This window comes from Arachis hypogaea, chromosome 6, assembly GCF_003086295.3.
Source record: "Arachis hypogaea cultivar Tifrunner chromosome 6, arahy.Tifrunner.gnm2.J5K5, whole genome shotgun sequence".
NCBI lineage: Eukaryota > Viridiplantae > Streptophyta > Magnoliopsida > Fabales > Fabaceae > Arachis > Arachis hypogaea.
The window spans coordinates 689,675-716,071 of NC_092041.1; the positions used below are offsets into that span (position 1 = coordinate 689,675).

The following is a 26,397-nucleotide window of genomic DNA, read 5'->3' on the forward strand; positions in this document are numbered from 1 at the left end:
GTACAAATTAAATTAGAATTTCATTCTTATTTCAATTTTTGTCTCCCACTTTACACTAAATAGAATACTGAAATTTATTTCAATCTTTATCTCTTAATCTATATCTTTGAGTCTCAGTCTTTCCATCTCTGTCTCTCCACCAAACGCTATCTAAGGTATTATTATTTTTTGACTGGAATCATGATGCAGGGTTCCTCCTGTAATTAATAGATATAAATGAAAATGAATCAGATCAAAGCTCTCCAAAGTACTCTTGAGAAAATACAGAAAGCTTAAAGGACATGGTTGTACTTTTAAGATATATCTCTTAGTTTAGAGTTATTATTTTTCTATATAAATTTTAAATTTAGATTGTAAATCTTAGTCCATATTTTCTATAAATTTAAATATAATTCTTGAAAGAAAACATAAAAAGTAACTCTAGAAAATCTTTTTACTAAATTGTGTTAAGGACAAAGAAACCTTGAATAATAACGTGAGTGGCTAATCTTAGAGTTAAGAAATTGATTTTTCTTATTAATATTTTTAAGTTAAAGTTGATATGACAAGGACAGATCTTAATATATGTTTTTTAGTAAAAAGTAATAGCATACTTTGAAACTTAAAGAAAATATTATTTTTTTTAATTTAATGATTAAGAGGATAATATTCAAGAAGGCAAATAATTTTTATTTTTGACATTACACTTGGTGTGTGTGAGCATATAAATAATAGAAAGATAAATAATTAAGATTTACACATTCTATTATTGTATAAAAAATAGATCTTTTGCTGTGAAAGATAATGAAATTTTTTTATAATAATTAATTTTCACTATAATTTGATTCTTTTGCAATTTGTTATATTCCTATTTCCCATATTTTGGATGGAAGATTGAGGTAATAAAACAAGTTAAAAACCTTTATAAAAAAAGGTTAAACACTTCTAAAATATTGGAATAGTAAAAAAAAGAGTAAAGGACAATTTCGTCCCTGACCTTTGTTTTGGAGGACATTTTCGTTCCCGAAGATTAGGAAATACTTAAATGTCCCTGACCCCGTTAAAAAGTAGACGTTTTCACCCCTCCGTTTGAGTGTCTCCGTTAAAGGTTGACGGAAAACGGTGACGTGGCTCCGTGGCGCTGACCTGGCCTTAACGGGTTGCCACGTAGGCTGGGCTTTGTAAAAGAGGACAAATATGTCCCCAGAGCCCAAAACGCAGCCGTTTCTCCCCAACCTTTCGAAACTAAGCACAACTCACCCACGCAATACACATAACACGAAGATGATCAAAACCCCTCCCCTGTTTCTCCCTCCAAAAATTGCACTACGTGGAAGAGCAATCGGCGTTCGGTGAGTGAGCGGTCGGAGGCAAGAAAGAAGGTTACCGTGGAGGTTAGCACCGCTGCCTTCCTTTCAAGGTAAGATCGCCCTCCTTACTCCTGAAATTTCTGTAGTTTGTAGTAAGGGTGAAGTGATGATGCGTGCATGTTGACAATGTATGTAACAGAGGTGTAATGAGGGCAAAAAATGGTTTTTAGAGCATGGTGTCTAGTAGTAGTCGTAGGAGGTACTGTGTTAGGGCAAAGGGGGATTTTGTAATAAATTTTCAATGTAATGTAGTACTCACACATAGTTGTTGGTTGGTAATTTTCAGATGGTGGATGTTTTTGTGGTGCCAGTTTTTCACCACGGTGGTAGCTTCGTGAGAGGTAGTGATGGTGTTCTTGTTTATGCGAATGGTAAAGAAGAGAGGTTCCCGGAGATGAACTTAGATTTTGTGAACTTCGGGGACCTTGTAACTTTATTTAAGGGTTTGGGATACCAGTCCTACAAAGCAGTATACTGGTATGATCGAACAAGTGCGTTGCTTGAGTCTGGGCTGAACGAGTTAACCGGGGACGCAGGGATCAATGCAATGCGGGAGAACTTAGTGAAGCACCAACAGAGTCTTGAGTTCCACATTTACTTTGACCACCCCATTGATGCTCCGGAGGAAGTATTTGATGCTGGCAAGGATGGTGACGATGAAGTGGATGTGGATGAAATATTAAAGGAATTGAAGACATCCTCTTCATCGGATGATGGGTATGAGAGCACCGAAGATGTATTATATAAATCTCCACCAGCTGGGTTGGAGAGTGATGGAAGTGATTCTGAGAGTAGTAAAGAGGCTGTTCGTGGCAAGAGGAAAAGAGTAAGGGAGCCAAGAAAGAAGGTGATAACCCCGAAAAAGAAATTCACAAAGAAGGTGCAAGATGGTAAAAGGGAGCATCCAACTGGAGAAGATAGCGGTCAGGGGAAAAAGGGGACGGCTGGTGAAGCTGGTTTAGGGTCTGCTGCTGGGCCTAGTGATGGAGGAGGTGGTGGGTGTAGGCCAGGACTGGATAATGCATGGAGATACTATGTAAGTGAAGTCCCCACAGAGCCTGAGGAAATCATGTTTGAGTATGAGTCGGAGGAGTTGCACACACCTATAGGATCAGATGATGAAGGTGAAGGCCACAAGTTTCCAGAGTTTGACGATGACTATGCTCATGGTCAGGGCAGATTTGAGTTAGGGATGAGGTTTGCAAGTGTTGAACGGTTTAAAGATGTGGTGAAGGACTCATTCATTGCTGAAGGTAGGGAGGTTAAGTGGATCAAAAATGATAGGGAGAGAGTGAGAGTGGGCTGCAAGGATGAAGAATGCAATTTCTTGGTTCATCTTTCTTACAACAAAATTCTGCAATGTTACCAAATTAAGACCTACCAGCCAGAGCATAGTTGTGCAAGGGATTTAGGGAGTAACGCAGCAGACCAGCATTGGATCAGCAGGAAAATTGTGAAGAGGATGGCTACCCAACCACACATGACTACTAGGGAGGCAACTGAGTTCCTAAGGGAGGAATTTTCTCTTGCTCCCCATCCTAAAATGGTGTATAGAGCAGTGGTTGAGGCCAGGGATAAGATTATGGGAAACGAGAAGGAACAATACAAGAGGACAAGGGATTATTGTGAGCAGATTTTAAGTTCTAATCCAGGATCTACTGCAAGGCTGGAACTTATGACACTTCCTGAAGCTCCCCCTGTTTTCGACAAGATATACATATGCTTAGATGCCTGTAAGCGAGGGTTCAAGGAAGGGTGTAGGCCTTTGCTGCACCTGGATGGATGCTTTCTCAAGACATACTACATGGGGTGGCTTTTATCAGCAGTTGCCCAAGACGCGAACAACCAATTTTATGTGGTTGCATATGGGGTCGTCAGGGCTGAGACGAAGGATGCCTGGAAATGGTTCCTCACTAACCTTCAGGCAGACATAGGAGACAACATAAATCATGGCTGGAACTTCATTTCAGATCAACAAAAGGTTTGATGTTTGCTTGGTTCATTGTTGCACACTTACTATATATTTGCTGAGTTCTAAATGATGGCTGCTCATGTTCAATGCAGGGTTTACTCCCTGCCTTAAAGGAAGTCATGCCAAAAGCCAGGCACAGGAACTGCGTGATGCACATGTGGAAGAACTTCGTTAATAGATTCAAAGATCTATACATAAGAGAGGTTGTCTGGGAGTGTGCCAGATGCACAACAGTTGCAGAGTTCAAAGACTGTATGGAACGGCTGAAGGCAGTGAATCAGGGGGCTTGGGAATACCTCTCCAAGTTTGAGCCAGAGACATGGGTCAAGGCTTATTTTTCACATGGCCCGAAAGTTGATAACCTCACCAACAACATGTGTGAGGTGTTCAATACCAAAATAGTTAACTATCGCTGCAAGCCAATCCTCACTATGTGTGAAGAGATCAGGTGTTACCTGATGAGGAGGATGGTAAACCACAAGCGAGTTTTGGAAAATCACCCTGGTAAACTAGCACCAGTGCAGCAAAAACGGTTGGAAAAATTACTGACTCTTAGCACAAAGTGGGTGGCAGAGTGGGTTGGAGATAATGAAAGAAAAAGGTTTGAGGTGAGCCGCAAAGGAGTCAAGGTTGATGTGGACCTGATTAAGTACACATGCTCCTGCAATCGATGGCAACTTACTGGTAATTGTTTGTTCACCTATAGTTGTTAACTGTTTCTTCACATGTAACTTACCTATTCTATACTCTGAGTTAAGCCTGAATACATTTTTTTGGGTAGGAATGCCATGCACACATGCCCTTGCTGCTATAATGAAAAGGCGTGACAGGGCTGAAGATTACGTGCACCCCTGGTTGTGTATGGAATCCATAAAACGGACTTACTCACATTGCATCAAACCAGTCCCCAGTGCAGATTTCTGGCCCCGAACTGAATACTCAGCACCAGAACCTCCCATCATCAAGAGGCCTATTGGCCGGCCAAAAGTTCACAACAGACAGAAAGATCCTGCTGAGCCATTGATGCAAGGGGGAAAATTGAAGAAGTCATTCTCCGTGGCTTGCAGTAAGTGTGGTGAAAAGGGCCACAACTACAAAACCTGCAAAGGAGCTCCATCAAACCCCAATTGGAAGCCGAAAACAAAGAAGCCTAAGAAGAAAGAAGGAGGCAGCTCTCAACAACTGGTTGTGCTTCCTTTGTCACAGTCAGCTCCAACTGCAGGGGTAAGTTTGCATTCCCTATTTGTGGTTTGAATAACACACTCTTCTGGAATTGCTGAGTTAGAAATAACTTTATCAGGGACTGATCTGTCTTACTATCTAATAGGATAGGGTTTAATGCATATTAGTATGGAATTCCTCAGGGATCAATATGTCTTAGTATAGAAATTCTAGGGGACTCATCTGTTTTATTATCATGCTTATTGATCATGTTCATTAACTCTCCAGGATTCTTCAAGTAGCCAACCAAGCAATACCACACCCCTGCAACAACCAACTGCTGTAACTATTTAGTTTCTTGTCTTTCTGATCAATTACATATATGACTTGTTTGAAACCAGTTGATGTGTTTTATTTTTACCCCATCTTTTGGTATGCTATTACGTGCAGGTTACGAGTGCAGCTACACCAAACCCTGCAAATGTTGCACCAGCTCCATCCAGATTTACTAGATCCACACTTGTGATACCAACTCCGGGAGCAAGAGTCACTCCATTCAGGCCACCCGCCCCAACAACAACCCCTCCAAGTAAAGTTCCAGGCAAGGTTCCATCGATGGTTAACAACACTTCTCGCCTTAAACATTCAAAATTCAGACCTAAGCAGAAGATCTTCAGGCCACCGGCACCACTGACTCAAGGACAGTCTAGCACACCGCAAGTAGCACCAGCTGAGGAAGACCCCAAAACAATAACACCAACTGAACAAATTTCTAAGGAATCAACATGATTGACGGCTGACGATATTATGCTTTTTTTGGTTTATGTATGACCCAATGTAAATGATAACCGGAAATTCTAGATACTGTTTCCTTTTTTTGGTTTGGGTCTTTATTTTGGTTCAAACAATACTTGTGAGGTTACAAGATGTTAACGGTAGAAAGACATACTACTTTCCTTTTATTTTGATTTTAATGGTTGAAAGTCATACTACTTTCCTTCTATTTTGATGTTAATGGTTGAAAGTTTGATCTTGTTTGTAACTTTGCCAGCTTTATGTACATGGATGAAAGTTTGATCTCTTGTAACTTTGCCAACTTTATGTACATGTTAATGGTTGAAAGTTTGATTTCCTACTACTTTCCCAACTTTCTTTTCATACATACATAATCACAAAAATGACCCAAATATATGTCAGATACACAAATGATTAATACATTTCATTTTCACCATTTGGCCGGTCTTACATCATTTCTTATAACTAAATAATGCAAATATCAGCAATACAAACATCACACATATGCTCCACCCAATTGGATTTTTCTTAACCTCTAACCCTTCTATCCTCTTCTCCAGCAATCTTATCCTCTTTTCCATGTCTTTGTTCCAGTAATGCTCATCACCATGCAGAATTTGCTCATGCCCTAAGTGTCTTGTAACACCAACACCAAGACCAGCTATGTGCTCGTCCAGCCACAGAAAATACTTGCACCATGGTTGTCTAACCTACACAAAATCAACCCTCAAAGTTCAGAAATCAGGAATTAAGGATAAACCCTACCATAAACGGAGTTACACATATTTTCGTTGCATACCTTATAAAAGGGACATCCCAGAAACAATCTCTTCGGATTTCTGGTCGTCCTCGACATGAACAAGATTGCGTTCTCTCCATAGAAGCACTTTGGTGACACGCACTCATTTCCATCTTTGGCGGTCGGAACTGGGCCTCTTCTCGAGCTTGAGGACACACCTTCAGATGCCATGCTCGGACTCCTCCCTTTCTTCCTTCTCCCACATCACCCTCAGAATGCATTCGAAGCATTAGGGCTCCAGGATTTCATAGGTTGGGGATGACTGAGAAACGACAGCGTTTCTTAGTCCGGGGACCGCGTTGTCCTCTTTTAAAAAGCCCAGCCGACGTGGCAGTCCGTTAAGGCCAGGTCAGCGCCACGGAGCCACGTCACCGTTTTCCGTCAACCTTAAACGGAGACATTCAAACGGAGGGGTGAAAACGTCTACTTTTTAACGGGGTCAGGGACATTTAAGTATTTCCTAATTCTCCGGGACGAAAATGTCCGCCAAAACAAAGGTCAGGGACGAAAATGTCCTTTACTCTAAAAAAAATTAATTGATTAATTTTAAGAGCTCTATACATGTATGTTCATTTTAGTTGAATGATAATTTGAAATATTTAAAAAAATAGAAATAAAGTAGTTTTTGAAGCATGCAAACTTAATTGAAAGTTTGAATTTATGATCAAGTAATTCTTATTTTGAATATGTTTTAATATTTGTTTTAATCTAAATTATATTCTGAATTTGGTTAGATATATATATTAGTTATGGTTTAAAACATTTTCTACACAACATATATATAAACAAAAGCAATGTAGAATAATTATTGTTGATTTTATTTTACAGGTTTATGATATTTGTGTAGATGAAAGTGATTGGAAGTATAAATAGATTTTAGAATGTAAGGTATGAATAGTTAAACAAAAGGACTTACTACAAATCTACAAGGCTGCGTTTGATTTTGGAGACAAGACAGGACATGATACTAAGACGGAGACAATAGGACGGAGACATTAAAAATTATTTTTCGTGTATTGTGTTTGGATACGATGGACAAGACACTAATGTAATGTCCTGTATTATGTTTGGATAGACATAGATAAAATTCAGATATTATGTGAAATGACTAAAATAGTCATGTCATTCCAAATTTTTTACATCAGGTATAAATTAATTTAATAAAAAATAAGATTATGTAGGAGTACAAAAAATTACAAGAAGAATTGGTCTATGAACCAATAAGATAAAAATGATATTAAAATAACAAAATTAAGAATAAATAAAGTAACATAAAGTAAAAAAGTGAATTAAGTCTCCATTAATATAACATGTTATAGAGAAGAGAATGAACGATAAAAAGGAATAAATTAATTATCCAGTCAAGTAAGAAATTCTAAAAAAAAAGAGAATATCTGAAAAAAAGAACGTAGAGAAAGAAGAACTACAATGTAAAAAAGAAGCTAAAATTAGAAAAAATAACAAAAAATAATAGTAGAATAATAAAAAATATATATGGATAGAAAGGGAAAAAGTTTTGATAAAAAGTCCGTGTCTACCTCTTCAAATCCCGTGTCCATCATAGTCCTTCGTAGAAGAGTGGACACAAAAATAAAAAATAGTGTCCTGGAGACAATGTGTTTCGTGTCCATGTCTTTACCTCCAAACACGTTCTAAACATTCATTGTCCATGTCTCTGTGTTCTGTCTTCGGAAACAAACGCTACCCAATAGCTTATGGTGTGAAAATGTGTAGCTGTGATATCTATTTTTACAAATTGGAATCAAAGTTGTGGTGGAAACTCAACAATGATTTAAATAAGAATCTGTCTAATAGTAAAAGTACTAAAGATAATTTTTTAATAATTTATGCGGTTAAATAGGCAATATCAAAGATACTCTAAGCAGTAAATATAATATCAGAAATTAAATAATCAGATATTAGAATTTTAATGTGGAAAAATTTCTAAAAGAGTGACAAAAAATTTACGGGACCTAATCCAAAAAAATCTTATACTATCAAAATAATGGGTACACAATCAATCTTCTTAGTGACATTATGACATCTCAACAATCAACAAAATATATCATTAAAACGGATAGAATCAACATAAATCCTCCACAAAAGTGGGTATCTCAAATCAGCCAAAAAAGAGAGCAATAACATTAACAAGTTATATTTTAATGTTCATGTCTACACCAGAAATAACATACTAAAATTTCATAAGAAATGGAGCGAGTTTACCAGTTTAATCAAATCAAAAAGGCATGCTTTTTTTCCTCAATTTTCTTCTTCTCGTCGGTACCGAATCCCTGCTTTCTTTCTTTTTCTTTTTATTTCAAATGAGAGTCTCTCTTCTCACCCTTTTTCTGGCTTTAAGTCACTCTTTCTTTTATTTATTTTTTGTTTTTGTTTTTACAGTTGTGTGGGATCTACTTGAGATTGGGAACTCACAAACAAATGCTTCACCAAACTCGCCTTCTCTTTACAGGAATCAAACTTTACTACAGGTAAATTCTTAGTCATCATATCTGAACTATTGTCATCAGTGTGAATCTTCTCAAGTGCATCTGACTTCATTTCAAGCGCTTGATGTATCCAATAATACCTCACCTTTATGTGCTTCGATCTGAAATGAAACGTCGGATTCTTGCTGAGATGGATAGCACACTGATTGTCTCGAAATAACACAAACTGCTCTTGATTGATGCCTAACTCTTGTAGAAATTTCTTCATCCATAAAAGTTTCTTAGAAGTTTTAACAACAAGAATGTATTCTGCCTCTGTAGTAGACAAAGCAACACATTTCTGAAATCGAGATTGCCACGACACAGCTCCCCCTGCAAAAGTCATCATATAACCAGAAGTAGACTTTCTTGAATCAAGATCTTTAGCCATATCTGCATGTGTAACTATCCAATACATGTTAGCCACTTCCAAAGCATAAATAAACTCTGGAAGTGCCATTAAGGTATCTGAGAATCCACTTTACTGCTTGCCAGTATTCCTTCTTAGGATTAGAGAAAAATCGACTAACAACTCCAACAGCATGAGTAATATCTGGCCTGATGCAAACCATAGCATACATCAAACTGTCAACTGCAGATGCATACGGAATCTTCTTCATTTCTACTTTTTTTCTCACTTGTAGGACATTACCGCGAACTCAGCTTAAAATGACTAGAAAGTGGAGTACTAATAGGTTTAAAATTATTCATGTTAAACCTCTTTAAAACCTTCTCAAATTTACGTTTTAATGCATAGAAGCACTATATAACATTAAAGCATTTCCTTTTATGGTATGCTTAACCTATGCTCTTGGTATAGAATAGCAAAACCCTAAGACTTCGTTTGGATAGAGAAAAGAAAATGAAAAGAAAGAAAATAACAGAAAAGAAAATAGAAAGAAAAGTAAAGTTATTTATGTGTTGTTTTAAAGAAGAGAAAATGGATGAAAAAAAATAAAAAAAAAAATTTTTGTTTGAATGAAAAGAAACGTGAAAAAAAAAAATAATTATGGTATAAAATTATATTAATACTCTTATAATAAAATAAAGTATAAATATTTTTTTTATTTATATTTTATGCATTTTATAAATATTTAAAATATTATAATTTTATATATTTAATTTAAATTATTCATTTATTACACATATAATATTTAAATATAAATTTTTATTATAATAATATATTAAAACTATTAAAATTAAATTTTTATTGATAATTATTAATAATAATATAACTATAAGTAATATTATAAATACACAAAAATAATCTTTCTTTCTTTATTTTTTTGCTTGTTATAGATAAAAAAAATTTTTGGTGGAAGTCACAAATTTTTTTTCTTTCTATTTTCTTTAACATTCAAAAAAAAAAACATTTTTCATTTATTTTTTTACCATTTTTTTTCTTTCCTCTTATCTTCCTTTGAAGCAAACATAAGTGTAAAAAAAATTGAAGTTTAGAATCTCCTTCGTCTCTGGCAGTGTACCCTTCTTGGTAACTTCGCAAGTATCTACTACTCGTGCTACTCCCACTAAATCATCAACGAAACCCGATCCAATCAACGTAGGTGGATCAAATCCTTTCCAGTTCCTGAAATTTTCTCTCTTCTGTTGTTTGGTAAATTTTCACAGTCTGATCTGTTTCCTTTCCATTTCTCCAATTTTTTTATGCAACAAAGGATTTCGCAGCATGGAAGAAGTTCAAGCAGCTCAACCTCAATCACTCGGTAATTCTGTTTTTGCTCTGTTTTTGTTTTAGGGAAAAAAATAATTTAATGGATGCATTTGCAAATCAAGAAGATGAAAATGGTGTGATTGCTGAAAGCTCTGCTTTTGTTAAAGGGGAACTTCCAGCAGAATATAGCGTCCCGCCGAAAATTGATTCTGAAGTTGAAGTCCTTCACGAGAAGGTCACTAAGCAAGTAATTAAGGAAGGCCATGGCCAGAAACCTTCCAAATATTCAACTTGCTTTAGTAAGTATAATGTCCTAATCATGGTTACATTGCAATTAGGATTGAATTCCTGTGTTCTATACACGTTACCTTATAATTAGAGTGCGCTTACAGTTGTAGAATGTTGATATGTAATTGTGAATGTGTAAAATTATCTGAACTTATACTTGTGCTACTTTGCCTTTGATTTCAAGTTCAAGTTCAAGCTATCATAAAAAATTAACGTGGCCACGGGCTAAGATAGGAGCTTGAAATAGAGCATGTGTTGAGATTATGCAATATCTGATCTTCACATGTGATTTAAGTTAATAGAACACGGGAATGCTTTGAGCCTTATGAGCATTTTTCTTGCATATCCTTTTGCTATTCTTGTAAGGTCAAAATGACGATTTTAAAGAAAATACTGTTGTAGTTCATTACAGGGGTTGGTCTGAAAGCACCCAGCACAAGTTTGAAGACACGTGGCAAGAACAGCGACCAATTGAGATGGTATTAGGAAAAGGTACCTAGATGGATGTTTGAAGTATTTGATTTATTTTGTCTTTTGGTTGGTACAATCTATGGATTCCTGTCATAATTATTCTAAAACATCTTTGAATTTTCTGATTGAATGTTGTGTCCAAGTATTGTCTGGTGATGTTCTTTTCTATAGTTGTATTAGGCTTAGACACCTATTCATGAATTTTATCAAATGATTGAATAAATTATAAAAATGACAAATTTTGTCTCATATTTAAGCCTCCCACTCCCGTATCATTAATTCCTTGTTTATGCATCGTTATCTTTCTAGAACTTTGATATCCAAGCACAAGTTGTCCAATATCTTAGTAAACATGAATGCAAAACAAAGTCAAGAAAGTAAAAATGTTGTGGCCATCGTTCTATTGGACTTGTTATCGGATTCCGATGTATTTGTTCTGCAACAGAAAAGAAAGAAATGACTGGCTTGGCCATTGGTGTGGCAAACATGAAAGATGGTGAGCGTGCATTGCTACGTGTGGGTTGGGAATTAGGATATGGCGAGGAAGGAAGTTTTTCTTTCCCCAATGTTCCTCCCAGGGCAGATTTAGTTTATGAAGTCGAGCTTATTGGCTTTGATGAAACAAAAGAAGTAAGTTGCTATTACTTACTTTATATGGCAATGGATTTGGTAAGATACTTATAGAATCTGATTCCATAGGGAAAAGCTCGCAGCGATATGACTGTGGAGGAAAGGATTGGTGCAGCAGATCGTAGAAAGATGGATGGAAATGTTTTGTTTCAGCAAGAAAAACTAGAGGAGGCTATGCAACAGTATGAAATGGTTACACACTCATGTTGCTAATGCTCTTCTACATTGCTAACTAGTATTTATTGCTTTTAGCTCACTAAAACTTTATTTTTCTCTTCATTTCGGTTTTGGGTTTCACAAAGTTTTACTATCTTGGTTCTTCTTAGGCCATAGCATATATGGGAGATGACTTCATGTTTCAGCTGTTTGGGAAATATAGGGATATGGCTTTGGCTGTAAAGAACCCATGCCATCTTAACATGGCAGCTTGTCTGATTAAGCTGAACCGTTATGAAGAAGCTATAGGACAATGTACAATTGTAAGTAGATTTTACCCAATCAATTCAGCAGAGCTTGATTTTTCTTTGTGAGATTTGTTTAACCTTATTTTGTATTGTGATATTCTGATAATCACTATTATAACTCTGGATATAAAAATTGATAATTACAACTTCTCAAGTTCCTTTAACTTAGTTTTTGGTTGTTAATGGAATATAACTACGGAAGTAGAATGATTCTGAAAATATTGCTGTCTATAATGTCATAGCGAAAAATGGAACCAGTTGTGTTCTCTCTGACACGAGAGTTACAGTATCATATCATAAGGGTTTGTTTAATCTTAGCGGAGGGAAACTTCAAACTCAGTTTCCATTATTGCATAATCACACGGTTCAGTCATTCATATACAGAACTTGTGGATTTCATCGCCACTAGCTTGTTTTGTCATATTTTGTTATTTAAGTAAACCTACATAGTTTTCAATAATTCTGTCTCTTCCTCTCCAAGTAGAGAGTTGTTTTACTTCTGGTTCATATGTTCTGCCAAATGATGTTTTATTTTCTCCAAAAAGCAAATTAAGTTATGAAAAACCTTGGTTTTTTTAATTAAAACAGAAATTAGTTTAAAATTTTACAATAATAGGTACATGAGATTCATTGCTCCCTTGATGTTTGACTGGATGATGGAACTTGAAGGTACTGACTGAGGATGAAAACAATGTCAAAGCTCTATTTAGGAGAGGCAAGTCTAGGGCAGCACTTGGGCAAACAGATGCTGCCAAGGAAGATTTTCAAAAGGCACGCAAGTATGCTCCTGAAGACAAAGCCATTGCAAGAGAATTAAGGTTGCTTGCTGAACACGACAAAGTTGTTTATCAAAAGCAGAAAGAACTATACAAAGGAATCTTTGGACCAAGACCAGAACCAAGATCTAGTAATATGCGAAGTGGTAACTTGCTGATTCTCATTTGGCAGTGGTTGCTTTCACTATTTTATGGCCTTGTTAATCTCTTCAAGCGTAAAAGCCCCAAATCTGACTAATTGAATTGAGATGTTTTGATGACTTAACCATTTCTAAGTAAGGGCCACGCATTATGCCTTTGAGGGACTAGTCTCTTTTTTTATCTCTGGTGGTTGTTCTCTGTTGGTGATAGTATCATGTGTAAAAAAATTGTGGTGCTTTCACTCTTCTCTATAGAGGAGTCATGTTTTACAACACTACCAACATGTGTTAATGTTACTTTTTTGTTTTGTTGGTTTATTTAATATTGGGAATAGTAAGGGAAAATGAAATTCACTAGTGTGACTGAAATCAGATACTTGTGTTGCGTGTGCCCCTTTGGATTTATAGGCTTGTGTCGTTAATCCCAGAGTGGAATATAGCTATCATCATAGATTGTGCCAACATGTTATTCATTCAATACTCTATAATATGATGATGGTTATGGATTCATGGTCATGTTTAAGAAAACTTTTTTTTATTCACCAGCATATACCAAGTTTGCAGTTGTAGTCTCTTGCTACTATAATGTATTTCAAAAAAGATCTTATAAGTGAGAAGATTTGTAAAATAATAAAAAAGGACTAAGCACTTTTAAATTTATAATTTTTATTATGCATGAATTTTACTACCTTAATTTAAAGGTGATTAGACTAATCACTTTTCCAAAGCATGCGGTGACAATAGTTGTTGGTCAATGCCTACTAATTCATCTTGAGCTTGTCTACATGCAAAAGGCAAGCAGTCAATAAATCTCAACTCGGTAGTATTTGCTGGGATTGAAATTTCCTTTGGCAATGGATATGCCAAGAATGCCACACTTGGTTTCTCCGAAACTTCTTGGATTTCTCCTAGTCTAACAATGAACTTGAACTTCTCTAGCTGAGCACAGTGACCAAAGCAAGCATACAGATTATAGAGAACACAGTGCCAGAAATCCACTTCAAGAGATGATAATCTCGAGGAGGATATGATTTCAGAAACGCTCAGTATCAATGATTTTTGAAAGCCGAGAGCATTAGATGCTAATAATTCCTCTAGAAGGGTTAGTGCTGAGAGAAAATCAGATAGCAAGATGTTAATCATGGTATTGGAAATATATAGCCTTCTCAGGTTGCATAGCTGTTCTAGCCGATGTGGAAGTTGTTTCATGTTTCGGCAACCCGAAATGTCGAGAACCATCAACTAAGTGAGTTTTGCCACAGAAGGGATCAATTTCAAATTCCAGCAATTGCTCAATAAAAAGGCACATAGATTCTCTAAGTTAGAAACCGAACCCGCCAGCACCCTAAAAAGATCACATGAAATTATACATAAGATAGACAAGCAAATCTCTTATGAATTTAGAGATTCTTCATTCGAGGGGAGTAGACTACTAAAAAATTTTATACTTCTTTTTTGTGATAAATAAAAAAAGGAGTTCATCAACAATGAAAAGTTGTTAGAGTTTTTCTTTAGTGATAACTTGAGTAAAGAGTAAAAGTTTTTAGATTATTTGATCCCAGTGTAAGAGAGATCAAGAACTTATAGGCTTTGCATGAAATCAAAGAAGTCATAAGGTATATTTTGAGAGAAAGAGTTGTATTGCAATAACAGGGAAGTAACAGCTGGACATGATGGAGGATTGCCAAGAAAGATATTATCCCCGGAAGCATGCATATTTTAGTTTATTCAATATGATTTTTCCCTTCTGTTTGCTTGTTGAAATGCTCTCTAGATGCTCTCTCACCTCCATTTTTTTTCTCAATAAGTTCTCCCCTCTTTATTCTTGAACTATAATAAAATGGAGAGAAAACATTTGTGCTTCCATTTTCTTGTTCAACTTCCCTTATGATCTTATTTACTTCATTTGCAATCTCATCAACTTGTTTCAGCCACAATTCCACTTACTTTCTTTGAATTCATCCCTTTTTGAAGCCACCTTTTGATTTAGCTTGGCCCACATATCAACTTTTTGGGTATCTAGCTCCTTCAACAATGACTTGAGTATGTTCAAATTCCTTTTGAGTCTTCTAATGTGTCTAATATGATGACCAAGTGATTCTTGAAGACAGTTCTGTGTACAGAGGCAGCTCATAACTCCCATGATCGCACCAACGATGTTAATAGCCATTTCAAAATCAAATATTTATCTGGTTAAGACACAAGGAGGTGCTCTTCAGTTTGGATTAATTATATAGTATGTAGTTTCAATATGTCTAAGAAGATAAGAACAAATCTACAAGTTATTTTACACATTTACATAATTTGAATATAGACGTATTTCAGAAGGATCTGTCATACCTTGCACTTTCTCTTGATGCTGTTTTGCAACGATAGACATTGACTCAATGTCTTGAGTTGAGTGTTGACTATGATAGTGTGACACAATCTAAAAATAATCATAATCAACTACTAATATAAAATAAATGTTAAAATAGGATATACATTAAAATAATTTAAACAATACACGTTTATACACAAATATATCATGACTTAATTGGTAATTTATTTTTTTTACGTAGGCATAGCATTTTTTATTTACAAAACTAAAATAAATCACCTCAGTTACTTTAATATATCTAGTTTGAGCCACGTCACTAACATCGTCGTTATCCAACTTGAGTTACATTGTTTTTTTAATATATATAGTTTGAGTCACGTCATTAATACCGTTGTCCAACTTGAGTCATGTTACTAATGCCATTAAACTCCACTGACGGATATAAGTAATTATATTGGTGCAGTTTTGTAAATTTAAAAATCAAATTATAGTAATTAAAAAGTTAAAGAACAAATAAGTATAACTCAGCAATTTTAGAGACCAATATGGAGTTTAATTCAATTCGAATTTTTTATAACACATGGATATGAGGTATATAAAATATAAAATATATTTTAAAAATTATATAATATTTTATTAATATTAAAATATAAATTAATATTTTTTTATGTGTTGGATATTTTTTAATTATTTAAAAATAATGTTTAGTTTTAAAAGATAATAAATAGGGTTAAATATAATTTTAGTCTTTAAGATATAGGTTGAAAATTTTTTTCGTTTCTAACCTTATTTTGCATATAAAATTGTCCCTAAAGTTTAAACCCAAGTTTTAAAATTATCTTTTTTACTTAAATATTAAAATTTTAAACCAAATTACCCATAACAAAAATATTTTAAAATAAAACAAAAAAACAAAAAAATAAGAGAAAGAAAGTGTTTTTGCTCCTGCAAAGAGGGAAGGAAGAAGAAGAAAGGGAAAGGGAAGAAAAAGAAGAAGCTATTCACAATCTACCTCTGCCTCTACTCTCGTCGCCACCTCTGTACGATTTTGATCCCTAAGTTAAGGACAATTTTTAAAATGAAGTTAAATTCTAGGAACGATTTTATATACAAAGAAAAAGTTGGGAACAAAAAATTTTCGACTTATACCTTAGTGACCAAAATTATACTTAACCCTAATAAATACAATATATCTAAACCATTTCAAAATTATAGAATAAAATTAAAGTCAAACATATATATTTTTTATTTTTTATTAAAATACAATTAGACACAAAAAATACGTATGTCAAATGAGTATCGAATAAATATACAAAATATATCAAGTATATAAACACGATAACTCAATAAAATATTCATATTTCATACATTTGGTGAATAACATGTTTGACATTAGAAATAAATTCTTTCAATTTCTATTGCAATTAAAAGTATAAAATGTAATTTTTTAAAATATTTTTTATCATTTTTTTGTTTCATTTATAAAATGTATAGTAAAAAATTACACTTATATCCTCGAAGTGAGAAAAAAAAATTGACTGACACTTTATCATCTCGTCAGACGTTTTAGATTTAAATTTAATATCATACATAATTAAAGAAAAGGAATGTGACTCACTGGCTGTAAATCTGTAATTTGATTTGAGATTTTTAGTAGTAATAAGTTTCTAAATAAAGACACCTATTTTGAGAGGTCAAATAAAAAAGTTATTGGTAAAAAAAACTTAGTATAATTTCTAAAAATTGTAAAAATAAAAAAGGCTATCACGTTAAACATGCATTAAACATGCTATGAGTCCAAAACTCCAAATATCCATCATACAGATCCATTCCACATTGGTAGGGTCCGACATAAAAATCAGGAATTATTAAAAGAGAGAATGAATAAATAAAAGAGAAATATCCAAAATGAATTTGACCAGTCAAAGGAACAATAAAAGTTGCATTTTAAGTCTTATGAACACGTAAAGGAGATTGGTTTGAATAGGACATGCATTGACTGATTTGTTTTCTCCTCTTTTGTCTTTGACCAAATAATACCATTTACTATCATCTCTCTCATATGTCAGGCATCTAAATTCAGTTCTCATCACCACAACCAAACACTCATAAATAGACAAAGAGTAGTAGTAGGGGCCATAAAACTAACAAACATAAATTTAATTTCAATAAAAACTTATATTGATTTACTAATTAAATCAGTGTTAATATTAATAACTTGAATAATAGTAACAATATATACTACTAATACATTAATTAATTAACAAGATCATGATGATGGTGTTGAATATTATCATGATCATGAAGAAGAAGAAGAAGAAGATTCAGATTCAAACTTGTAGTACTTATCAACTGCAACAGAAACATCCCAAGTGCAACTAAGTCCCTTTGGAATTGTAACAAGGTCACCAGCACCAAACTCAACAAAATCTGATGAACCTTTTGGGTATGCCTTCACTTTCCCTTTCAGCAAATAGCATGTCTCTTCTGCATCAAATTTCAACTGGTACTTCCCAGGAGAACAACCCCATCTGAGATTATCAATTATATAATTATTATTTCACATTAAATACTATACCTATAAAAAAAAGAAGGCACATAACATAACATACTTGGGCCAACACTTGATGTTGAGTTCAGAGAGGCGTGACTGTGAAGGGTTTCTTTCAATGGTGATTCTAAGGTTGTTGGAGTTTGATGAATTATCTTCAGCCATGGAATTGAACTATGAATGGAGAGATAGAGAGTGTATTATGTATTTTATATGAACAGGGTCTTGAGTTTTGGCAACATGCAGGGTGGGATTTTAAGGAGAGAAAGAAAAAAAAAAGAAAAAAAAAAGAAGGAATCTTTGTGCAGTGTTTTTGGAAGAGGATAAGACTTTATAATAAGAGACACTGAAGGAAATATGATAATAATACCTAATGAATTTAATCCTGACCTATCACATCATGCCACGTAAGTTAGAATGCTTTTTCAACGAAATCATTTATTGCATCTTTCAGCTCGTGGGGAGAGATATTCCTTTCTGTGGTTTTTCTCTTTTTCTGTCCGCTAAATGCCATAAGAAACTTTGAGATGCGTTTAGATTTAATCATAGTCAAACATCTTCATTACAGTCAAACTCTTTTAATGTTGTGATTGAATAATATGATACTCCCTCTGTCCCCCGATATAAATATAAGTTGGTTTACAAATGTGCATAATTATTGAGATAGCATTTTAGTGTGAAATTACTATTACTGAAAATTTTAATTTTCTTTAATAAATATATTATAATACATTAATAATTTAAATTCATAGTTTCTCTATAAAGAATTATCTTATTAAATACTTTTTTCGTTCAAATAAATTAGATAAATTCCAATATTAAATATTACATCACAAACTCACACATTCAATATTTTCAAGAATTCTTATCCATTATTTGGTCTTTCAGTCTTTGTCAATTTACACTTAGTTAGAACAGTTTATTTAAAGTTTCAAAAAATGCATTTATATATCATTCATTGCAACTCTCAGTGATTTATTTATAGAGAAAAGCTTAGTATACAAGCGATTAGGGCTTGTAACTATTACAAGTTCATTAACGCCTAATCCGCTAAAACACGCTGCAACTCCTACGTCACTTACACGCGCCATACAAAGATCCCGCGTTTGTATAACTACCAAATTTAAAAGATTTGTTTCCTTCTTTGTTTTCTTTCTTTTCAAATTTCATCGTTCTTCTTCTCGCGCGTCTTCCCCTGGTTTTTCGATCGTTCTTTTCCTCTCCTTTCTCATTGGTTTGTTCTTCGTCATTGACGTTAGTTTTTCTCTCTGTAACTCCAGCTTCGTTTTGACATGGTGTATTTATAGTTTTTGACATAGTGTATTCTGCAACCTCTCTGTTGTTGATGACCAGTTTGTTCCGAAGGTTGGAATGACCTTTACCACCCTTGAAGATGCTCGAAAATTTTACAGAAACTATACCAAGGTTGCAGGTTTTTCTACAAGAGTTCGGAGCACAAATAGAAAGGAAAATGAGATTAAGAATCAATTGATTACATGTAGCAGAGAGGGAAAATGAAACTCTCATAGCAAAGACTCATTTGATAGGAATTGGAATGATTTCCTGCTAAACTTTGGTCTTGTGGACAACAAGTGGCTTTCATGTAGTGTTGGGTTAAAATCTGCAGCAGGGGTGTAAATTTAATTTGTTATCGGGTGTATTTATAGTCTGTGTTTGGGTGTATTATGCAGATCTCTATGCAGACCGTCATATTTGGGTTCCAATCTATCTGGATCACCACTTCATATTATAGTGCCTGTAAATCAGACATTTTGAATACACCAGAGAGAGTTTAATTAATTTTGGTCTTGTGGACAACAAGTGGCTTTCAGGTAGTGTTGGGTTAAAATCTGCAGCAGGGGTGTAAATTTAATTTGTTATCGGGTGTATTTATAGTCTGTGTTTGGGTGTATTATGCAGATGTCTATGCAGACCGTCATATATGGGTTCCAATCTATCTGGATCACCACTTCATATTATAGTACCTGTAAATCAGACATTTTGAATACACCAGAGAGAGTTTAATTAATTTTGGTCTTGTGAACAACAAGTGGCTTTCAGGTAGTGTTGGGTTAAAATCTGCAGCAAGGGTGTAAATTTAATTTTTTATCGGGTGTATTTATAGTCTGTGTTTGGGTGTATTATGCAGATCTCTATGCAGACCGTCATATATGGGTTCCAATCTATCTGGATCACCACTTCATATTATAGTACCTGTAAATCAGATATTTTGAATACACCAGAGAGAGTTTAATTAATTTTGGTCTTGTGGACAACAAGTGGCTTTCAGGTAGTGTTGGGTTAAAATCTGCAGCAGTGGTGTAAATTTAATTTGTTATCGGGTGTATTTATAGTCTGTGTTTGGGTGTATTATGCAGATCTCTATGCAGACCGTCATATATGGGTTCCAATCTATCTGGATCACCACTTCATATTATAGTGCCTGTAGATCAGACATTTTGAATACACCAGAGAGAGTTTAATTAATTTTGGTCTTGTGGACAACAAGTGGCTTTCAGGTAGTGTTGGGTTAAAATCTGCAGCAGGGGTGTAAATTTAATTTGTTATCGGGTGTATTTATAGTCTGTGTTTGGGTGTATTATGCAGATCTCTATGCAGACCGTCATATATGGGTTCCAATCTATCTGGATCACCACTTCATATTATAGTGCCTGTAGATCAGACATTTTGAATACACCAGAGAGAGTTTAATTAATTTTGGTCTTGTGGACAACAAGTGGCTTTCAGGTAGTGTTGGGTTAAAATCTGCAGCAGGGGTGTAAATTTAATTTGTTATCGGGTGTATTTATAGTTTGTGTTTGGGTGTATTATGCAGATCTCTATGCAGACCGTCATATATGGGTTCCAATCTATCTGGATCACCACTTCATATTATAGTACCTGTAAATCAGATATTTTGAATACACCAGAGAGAGTTTAATTAATTTTGGTCTTGTGGACAACAAGTGGCTTTCAGGTAGTGTTGGGTTAAAATCTGCAGCAGGGGTGTAAATTTAATTTGTTATCGGGTGTATTTATAGTCTGTGTTTGGGTGTATTATGCAGATCTCTATGCAGACCGTCATATATGGGTTCCAATCTATCTGGATCACCACTTCATATTATAGTACCTGTAAATCAGATATTTTGAATACACCAGAGAGAGTTTAATTAATTTTGGTCTTGTGGACAACAAGTGGCTTTCAGGTAGTGTTGGGTTAAAATCTGCAGCAGGGGTGTAAATTTAATTTGTTATCGGGTGTATTTATAGTCTGTGTTTGGGTGTATTATGCAGATGTCTATGCAGACCGTCATATATGGGTTCCAATCTATCTGGATCACCACTTCATATTATAGTGCCTGTAGATCAGACATTTTGAATACACCAGAGAGAGTTTAATTAATTTTGGTCTTGTGGACAACAAGTGGCTTTCAGGTAGTGTTGGGTTAAAATCTGCAGCAGGGGTGTAAATTTAATTTGTTATCGGGTGTATTTATAGTCTGTGTTTGGGTGTATTATGCAGATCTCTATGCAGACCGTCATATATGGGTTCCAATCTATCTGGATCACCACTTCATATTATAGTACCTGTAAATCATGCATAATTCAGAACTCTTTCTCTTTCTCCTCCTCATCTTCTGCTGCTTCTTCTTCTTCAAAAACGATTTTACCATGAAAAATCGAAAAAACGAGAAAACAGAGAGAAAAGACGTAAATGAAGAAGAAGAAGAAAAGAGGAAAACGAGGAAGAAGAACGTGCAGAAACGAAAGAAAAGGAGAAGAAGAAAAGTAAGAGGAAGAAGAACGTACAGCAAGAAGAATAAGAAAAATTTCAGAAACCATGAAAATCGAAAAAAAAAACGAAGAAGAAGAAGAGGAAGAGGAAGAGGAAGAGGAAGAAGAAGACGAAGAAGAGAAGAAGAAGAAGAAGAAGACGAAGAGAACCGTTTGAGTGGGGCGCGTGTAGTTACGCTCCATTCAAAATGAGTTAATGCGCGTGTTAATGAAGTTTGGGCTGATAACTTGTAAAACTTGTACGGCCTTTTTACTTGTATGTGTAGCAGGCCCCTTATTTATATACTTCCTTCACTTTGAATGGATTGTTGCTTATGTTGAGAAATCAATGTATTTAAGTTATGGAGGAAAAGTTATGTTCACATATACCTCAATCTTTTAATGTAATATCCAACACCTCATCTAATCGGGAAAACAAAACCCGGGAACAAAAATACATATACATGTATATTTGTAACACAATTTAATCGTCTTATGTTCAGCATTTTTAGATGACATGTCAAACAATATGATAATATCAAAACATTTCACTATGATGGGAGTAAAATTCAAATTAAAGATGATGCCAACAAATAACTCATCGTATTGAGATATAACCATTGGCGTTGAATTGCAGAGATTTTGAAGACCAAATCCCAGATCTTGTCTAATTGTATTACGGCGGGTAGTGGAGTGCCCCAAACGAGAGTCAGTATTGCAACACTTCAACAAAGTTTTATTTTGGTTTTTATAACTAATTCATATGGGTTTGATTATCTATGCAAACTGAATTATAATTCTAATAAATAAATAAATAAATAATACATTATAAACAACGTTAGTTATATGTATATCCATCCTATAACTTAACAATATGACCAGCATCCTAAGATGAAATTTGGACTCTAGAACTCTATAATTAATAAGTTGGACAGAGATTAAAAATCCTAACTTTCCTGGTTAAAGATTTAGGGCTTATTAAACATATTTGTTTGTAAGATATGGCATATCTCATCCTAATTTAACATTATAATCTAAACACACACACACAAGAACATTGTTATTATCTCTAAATAATAATACATTGGCATTAAGCATGAAACTTGACTTTATGTGCATATTAATACCTAGAATCGGAACAAATATTAATACCTAGAAGAGTGTTCCCAAATGATAAAAATACCTATCTGAAGGGAAGTGTTAACCTCAACAAGTATGACAGTAGGAGCAATTTCAAAGGAGCCCTCTTCTTCTCTTGTAATCACTAACTGTTAATGTCAACGCGTGCCTTCGTCCATCATTTTCTGGGACTCTAAATCCAACTGTTGCTTCTACTTTCTGCTTTTTAGCCATAAACCCTGCCTCAACTCCTTGGGATCCCCCAAACCTTTGAAGCGATGATAACGAAATCGGCAGCTCAAAATTGTGAAGCATGTTTGACTCTGTCCCTTGATCGACGGGTGCACTTGTGTCAACTAACTTCCCAGCATCAGCAGCAGCTTCCAAGGCCACAGCTGTAGCCACCATGCCAGCCTCTGCGTTCACGGCTACATTCGGGATAGTGCTTCCTGCAATGGCCACTTTGCTGCCAGCACTGTTGTTTCTGTCAGCAGCCTCTTCACCAGGTTTTGCAGCATAATAGTTCCTTGATCTAGTCCATCTCCTGGAAAATGGATCATAACCTGCATCCCCTGCTTTCAAAGCTTTCCGCTTTAAGTCGGAAGCATTTTTTAAGTTTTCAAACCTGTTCTTTCTGTTCATCTCAGCAAGCCTCAATGCCTTAGCATTCTTCTCCCTAGCTTCCCTGGATGCCTCCAATTCCTGCAGCCTTGTCCGGATCCTCTCCACTTCAGCTTCATTATGCATAAGTATTGCCTTTTCCAACTCATTCCTCAGGCGATCCTTTTCAGCCGCAACATTTAGCGGCCTTGATGAGGCAGATTTTTTCTCTTGTAGCATCTGCTTTACAGTAGCTGCCGAGTAAACAAACGTGTTGATCTTTTTTATAGCTTGTTTTTTATCTAACATATCCCGTTTGATTGGCATCCGACCACCAGTTCGCTCCAGTTCCTTAAGCCACTGTTTAAACTCCTCCTCTCGTGGAGGAGAGTCACTAACCATAGCCATTTGCCACCTTGCAGCAGAAGTTTCATTTCCCCAGACAAGATTTAAGTACTTGTGTGTGCTTCTATTCTCTAATTTGTACTGTCGATCAGGATCTGTCGCATCAACATTTTTCACCATGCATAGCCTGTAAATAGCCCCAGATTTTGATCTACCAATGCCAACTCTCACAAAACAACCAACAATTAACTCCTCAAAGAAAGGCTCCATAAACCATTTTGCAAGTTTTGACCGGGGAATGGTGATTTCTTTTATATCCTCAAATGAAGGACCCTCAAATCCAGATAATGCCCTGTCATCATCACTGTCAACAATTCTTTCATCGTCACTATGAGATCCACTTTCACTCTCACTTTGACTTGAGCTACTAAAGCCTGTTGAAGTGAAAGGTCTGTGCTTGGCTAAAAATCCAGTCCCTGAACCTCCAGATGCCTCTGTCATCTTGCGGTTTGCCTCTGAATCCTGCTGTTTCAAACGCTTTGCACGCAGTTCATTTAACGCATCATCCTTGGCAGTTGATCTGTCAGCAGATCTGGCTGATGAACGCACACGAGATGATGGGAGAGGTGGAGTCTGTTTTCTAGGTACACTTGCCTTTCCTTTTTCCCGCTTTGACACTATCTTCCCCAGCAGATTTTTATCATCCTTTTTAGAAGCCCTATCCGACAATATCATCTCTCTTTCAAGTTCAGTCATCTCAGAAAGCTTCCGTCTATCATCTTCATTCTTATAAAGATCATCGCCAATATTTGATTCGCTACTACTATCATCCTCATGATCAGAACGGCCATCAACATCATCACCCCCTTCCTGACTTCCCTCATTATCATCCCTCTCCGCTGGATCTAATCTCTTTTTGAGAGGAACTTGAGATCCAGAGGGCTTTCTGCCAGCATAACCAATCTCACCATCGGAATCATCCTCCCTAGAGTCAGTCCCACCATCCGAATACCCATCATCACGTCCTCTTCTAGAAGGCGGAATAGAATTTCGGTTTCTCCCGGTCCTCCCTGCAGCCTCCAAAAGCAAATTCTCTAAATCCGCCATAATTTCGTCGGCTTCAATCAATGTACCCTGCACATCACATATATCACACAACTTCAAGGTCTAACCAATTTAACTGATGCATAAATGATATATCTCTCTCAGCAATTCAAGTAATTACGATGAAAATTCGAAATTATGATGCTCAAAATCAAATTGAAATAAAAAAATCGACCAGGAAAAATCACGTTGTCAAGTCTATCTTCAGCAATGTATCTTATATACGAACGAATATCAAATAAAAAAGCAACATAACGAAGCTCGTTCTGAACCACATATAAACCCTAATATTCTCGAGCAATAACATGCAGAGCAGAACAAAACCCACTCTTCGCGGTAAAGAGAGAAGGAAGGAGAAGAAAACAAGAATACAGCGACAATATTGATAAGAGTAAAAAATTAAACCATAATGTGAGTGTGAGATACTATTTTTTAGCGGTGAAATTCAAATTGGAAGCAGAGAGGTCTTACTTACAGTGGGTTGCAGAAAACGAAAGACGCGAGAAATCAGAGTCAAAAATCGACCGGAAAAGTGCAGAATCTGGGGGTATCAGGTGAACTCAGTGGTAAAACCGCTAAACCCTAAAACAGGGTGGAGGGAACAATTTTGGACTTGAGAGTAAACATAGTCGGTACACCTTGCCAAAGGACGTTCACAAATGACACATACGTATCCGTGGATTACATGTTTGTTAAAAAACAAAATTGATAACTATATTTTTTTCAATTCATACCCCGAATTCTTTCATTTTTTTTGTTATATTTGAGATGTGTAATGATAATATAAATATCTAACAATTTTACACGTTGCATATTTAATAAATAAAATATTTAATTAATTTAAATAAAAATTCAACACTCATAACATCTTATACGAATAAGATTATTACTAATTGAAGATAAATAATTAAATTCGTTTTTAAAAGAGTATTCGTTCTTTAAATTTTTTTAAATTTTAAACTAGTCATATTAATTTTTTAAATTATTTTTGTTATTTATGATGTCAAAATTTATTTTGTGAAAGTTAGCATATGTGTTGAGAATTTAATGATTTAAAATCCGTTTTGAAAGTTTTAAAAGTTAATTTTTTGAGCTTTTAACTTATCAAAACTAGTAGTATTAATGTCTGATATAATTTTTAAAATCAAATTGTAGTTTTCTAAGCTATTTTAGTGCTTATAGAGAAATTAAAAAAATAACTTCTCTCATAATAAATTTTTTTATCATATTTCTTTTAAAATAAGCATTTTTAGAACTAAAATATCAAACACAAAATAACTTATTTATAAACTACTTTTAACATAAACATTTATTATTTAAACTATTTTTTCAAAATAAACTTAATTAAACTGTTTGTTAGAAATAAGAGCGCAATCTAAAGAAAGTGTTTTGTGTATTATTCAGTCTGAACAAAAGTACAGTACAATGTACAAGGGGTATATATAGTTGCTAGAAGAATCAAAGTAATAAAAGCATAGATCCTACCATTAATATACAGATACGTTATATAAATACAAATGATACTAATTGATCTAATTTTGATTCTAATTATTCTCTTAACACCCTCCTCAAACTCAAGTG

General features: G+C 34.9%; 4 protein-coding genes and 1 long non-coding RNA gene across 8 annotated transcripts; 2 read left to right on the forward strand and 3 right to left on the reverse strand.

Moving 5' to 3' along the window:
- The first annotated feature begins 2,709 nt into the window (after positions 1 to 2,709).
- Positions 2,710 to 5,620, forward strand: LOC140173393 (uncharacterized). The gene is made up of 4 exons (XM_072196492.1): positions 2,710 to 4,005; positions 4,103 to 4,545; positions 4,771 to 4,824; positions 4,933 to 5,620. The coding sequence occupies exons 1-4, from the start codon at positions 3,408 to 3,410 to the stop codon at positions 5,269 to 5,271; spliced, it is 1,434 nt and encodes a 477-aa protein (XP_072052593.1). The 5' UTR covers positions 2,710 to 3,407; the 3' UTR covers positions 5,272 to 5,620.
- Positions 5,621 to 9,941: 4,321 nt separating this feature from the next.
- On the forward strand, positions 9,942 to 13,511 carry LOC112695142 (peptidyl-prolyl cis-trans isomerase FKBP42). 2 transcript variants are annotated; one of them, XM_025747363.3, is made up of 8 exons: positions 9,942 to 10,123; positions 10,239 to 10,286; positions 10,402 to 10,533; positions 10,925 to 11,014; positions 11,439 to 11,623; positions 11,693 to 11,815; positions 11,950 to 12,102; positions 12,757 to 13,511. In XM_025747363.3, exons 2-8 carry the CDS (start codon positions 10,250 to 10,252, stop codon positions 13,099 to 13,101), a joined length of 1,065 nt encoding a protein of 354 aa, XP_025603148.1. In that variant the 5' UTR covers positions 9,942 to 10,123; positions 10,239 to 10,249; the 3' UTR covers positions 13,102 to 13,511. The 2 variants fall into 2 exon arrangements, with proteins under 2 accessions (XP_025603148.1, XP_025603146.1); XM_025747361.3 differs by lacking the exon at positions 10,239 to 10,286 and having other exon boundaries at positions 9,975 to 10,177; positions 10,319 to 10,533.
- A 1,089-nt stretch (positions 13,512 to 14,600) lies between these two features.
- LOC112695143 (uncharacterized) lies at positions 14,601 to 16,466 on the reverse strand. Of its 2 annotated transcripts, XR_003150344.3 has the most exons (3): positions 16,336 to 16,466; positions 15,344 to 15,431; positions 14,601 to 15,192 (listed from the first exon to the last, which is right to left on the reverse strand). It is a non-coding gene; the product is annotated as an uncharacterized lncRNA (long non-coding RNA). The 2 variants fall into 2 exon arrangements; XR_011862035.1 differs by lacking the exon at positions 16,336 to 16,466 and having other exon boundaries at positions 15,344 to 15,481.
- A 1,002-nt stretch (positions 16,467 to 17,468) lies between these two features.
- Positions 17,469 to 18,216, reverse strand: LOC112695144 (uncharacterized). Its single transcript, XM_025747365.2, has 2 exons — positions 17,936 to 18,216; positions 17,469 to 17,854 (listed from the first exon to the last, which is right to left on the reverse strand). The coding sequence occupies exons 1-2, from the start codon at positions 18,037 to 18,039 to the stop codon at positions 17,623 to 17,625; spliced, it is 336 nt and encodes a 111-aa protein (XP_025603150.1). The 5' UTR covers positions 18,040 to 18,216; the 3' UTR covers positions 17,469 to 17,622.
- A 4,419-nt stretch (positions 18,217 to 22,635) lies between these two features.
- Positions 22,636 to 25,571, reverse strand: LOC112695145 (protein RTF1 homolog). 2 transcript variants are annotated; one of them, XM_025747366.3, is made up of 2 exons: positions 25,292 to 25,571; positions 22,636 to 24,846 (listed from the first exon to the last, which is right to left on the reverse strand). In XM_025747366.3, exon 2 carries the CDS (start codon positions 24,817 to 24,819, stop codon positions 22,882 to 22,884), a length of 1,938 nt encoding a protein of 645 aa, XP_025603151.1. In that variant the 5' UTR covers positions 24,820 to 24,846; positions 25,292 to 25,571; the 3' UTR covers positions 22,636 to 22,881. The 2 variants fall into 2 exon arrangements, with proteins under 2 accessions (XP_025603151.1, XP_025603152.1); XM_025747367.3 differs by having other exon boundaries at positions 25,288 to 25,569.
- Positions 25,572 to 26,397: the final 826 nt, after the last annotated feature.